This window comes from Littorina saxatilis, linkage group LG11, assembly GCF_037325665.1.
Source record: "Littorina saxatilis isolate snail1 linkage group LG11, US_GU_Lsax_2.0, whole genome shotgun sequence".
Lineage (NCBI taxonomy): Eukaryota > Metazoa > Mollusca > Gastropoda > Littorinimorpha > Littorinidae > Littorina > Littorina saxatilis.
Genome location: NC_090255.1, coordinates 3322716 through 3325215, shown reverse-complemented (window position 1 = coordinate 3325215; position 2500 = coordinate 3322716). Strand labels below are relative to the sequence as shown.

The 2500-nt window shown below is 39.0% G+C and overlaps 1 protein-coding gene across 1 annotated transcript in view; it reads left to right on the top strand.

The window, feature by feature from the left end:
• Positions 1–2500, top strand: part of LOC138979420 (cadherin-17-like) — a 15704-nt gene that overhangs the window by 5508 nt on the left and 7696 nt on the right. Inside the window, exon 7 of the mRNA XM_070352143.1 lies at positions 49–255. Within this exon, the coding sequence (XP_070208244.1) occupies positions 49–255 (207 nt within the window). The remainder of the gene's footprint in view (positions 1–48; positions 256–2500) is intronic.

Sequence of the window (2500 nt, the reverse complement as noted above, 5' to 3'; positions counted from 1 at the left end):
GAGTCCGCGGGGGTGAAACAAATTACACATAATTATCCTTTTCTCCAGATGGGAACACTAAACCGACCATCGTTGGCAGCGCGACAGAGGTGACAGTGGAAGAACAGCCTGAGGGTTCCACAGGCCTCCGACTTCTTCCTATCGAGCTGGAGGTAGACGATGACACGACCTTCCTCCCCAACCACAAGATCTCGTGGCGAATGAGAGCAGAACCCGAGGAGGGGCTTCAGTACTATACCCTGGTGGCCAATAACCGTAAGCGAAATGACAATTTGTGATTATTATTTTTCTCATCGATTGAACATTGGATTTATCTTATTATTGAACCAATGTGTTTTATGTGTTGTTGTCCTATTATCAGTGAATGTCCTAATAATTTTTACTATTTGTTCAAGTTATAATCGTTTAAAGACAGACAATGCACAATTTAAGGTAATATTTTCATGGACAATAAAGTGTTGTTATTGTTATTGTTATTGTTATTATTGTTATTTGTTAATCCGTCCGTTATCAGTCAATGACTAAAACTCATATTTAGAATAAAAAAACAAGAAACGTAGGTTGTTGGAACGTTTGTTATTGACAAAACAATACATTCACTAGATCATATTTAGGCAGCTGACCGAGACTACAAAATAGTGCATGTTTGTGTGCATTCAATCGTAAAAAAATAACAACATGAATTCTGACTGAAATGGATCGATACATAAAGATTTGACCAAAGTATGACATTTGACACAGATCTGAACTGTCATTTTTCTCGTCGAACTTTAGCGCGGTCTGTTACAACGTTGACTGTCTCTATATGTGTAAAATGCCCTAATCAGGTCAAATAAATATACAACAAGAGGCGAAGCCTTCAAGGCTCACGTAAGAAATCGACAAACAGTAACACAAACTCAATCACTCCGTCACACACACACACAGTACACACACACACACACACACACACACACACACACACACACACACACACACACACACACACACACACACACACACATACACACACAGAAAGAGCATAAGTGAAACTGTGCAAGAAAGCGAGACACTAGACTGATCTAGATCTGTCTGTCTGCATGTAGCCTACTTACATGGACACGACTGCCAAATAGTCTCGGCCCGCTCAAAATAACAATCACCGAGACTTTCAGTAATTCCATCGCGTGACGTCTAACCCTCGTACGTCATAATGTGACGTCAATGTAATATGACGTCTTCAAATGTTAAAGTTTCTACCACAGACATACATACATACATACATACATACGCACGCACGCACGCACAGACAGACACAAGTTAGCATCGCATAGGCTACACTTCGTGAGCCAAAAACGTATGTATCCTTTCTTTTCAAAACCCGTCTCCATCTACACAACGCTTATATGCCCTTCCTAGTCAAGCCCACTTCTATAAAGTAGTCACCTCTTGCCAAAAATTAAAGCAACCCAGGTATTCAATCTGAAATGCAATATTCAAACATGTATGAATAAAGAACTTGAACTGATAGAACTCTGAATTGTGTTTAAAGTGGCTAGGCAGGGTCACATGTTCTTCCTGCATGTTTCTTTGACGACGGGATATCACAACACATTCAGTGTTAGGGTTAATGTTAAACTTATCAACATGTGTCCAAATTGCGGACATTCAATTCAAGTCAAGAACAAAAGTTTATAAAGAAAAGGCGACATAACTCAAACGACGTGGCGCAGCCCATCATTAATTGCTCGAAGATAGTTAAAGGCATGCACTGTCTTTTCCTGTTTAAACTATACCGAGCAACAAAAGAAACGCGAAACAATTCTGCAATGTTTGATTGACAAAATCTCGAACAATTATAGAGTTAGAATTATCAAACCACAAAAGTTTGATGAAGGCATGTTTGACCTAGCTGTTGTGTGATTATTTTGATGCTGCGACTGTTTCAACACACGGAACATTCGCTGCGCAGCTAAATTTCCCCTGTGTTCCCTGCCAACGCGCGATTTAGAGCCATTTTGAAAAAAATATTAAAAATCAACAACACAAGATAACCTTACATACCTTATGTTTTTGCAAAGTTTGAAACTTACTCTTTTAGAAAATATATGAAACATTTGAAAGTACATACCTTTTGTTGTCTTCATATCCACGCAAAATATCCAATTTGAAGCAAAACAAAAAAACTTTCTACGTCATGGGTTCATCATACACAATGTCATGATCGACACTTGCATTGCCCGAATCATCACCCAAATGATCGTCCATTGGCACAAAATCGTCACCAGAATCTAAAATATCATCTCCACTATCATCATCACTGAGGTCAAGATCAGAACCGTACTGAATAACACGTTCTAGCACTCTTTTCAAGTTACTACGTCTCAGCAGAACGATCCGCCATCTTGGAAAAGTCAAAACACGTGGGTCGCACACCGTCAACAAAATTTTTATTAATCCCAACAATTTAAGGGAAGGAACTGTTTACAGTGAATGGTACCACTGTAGACAGATAGAAGTT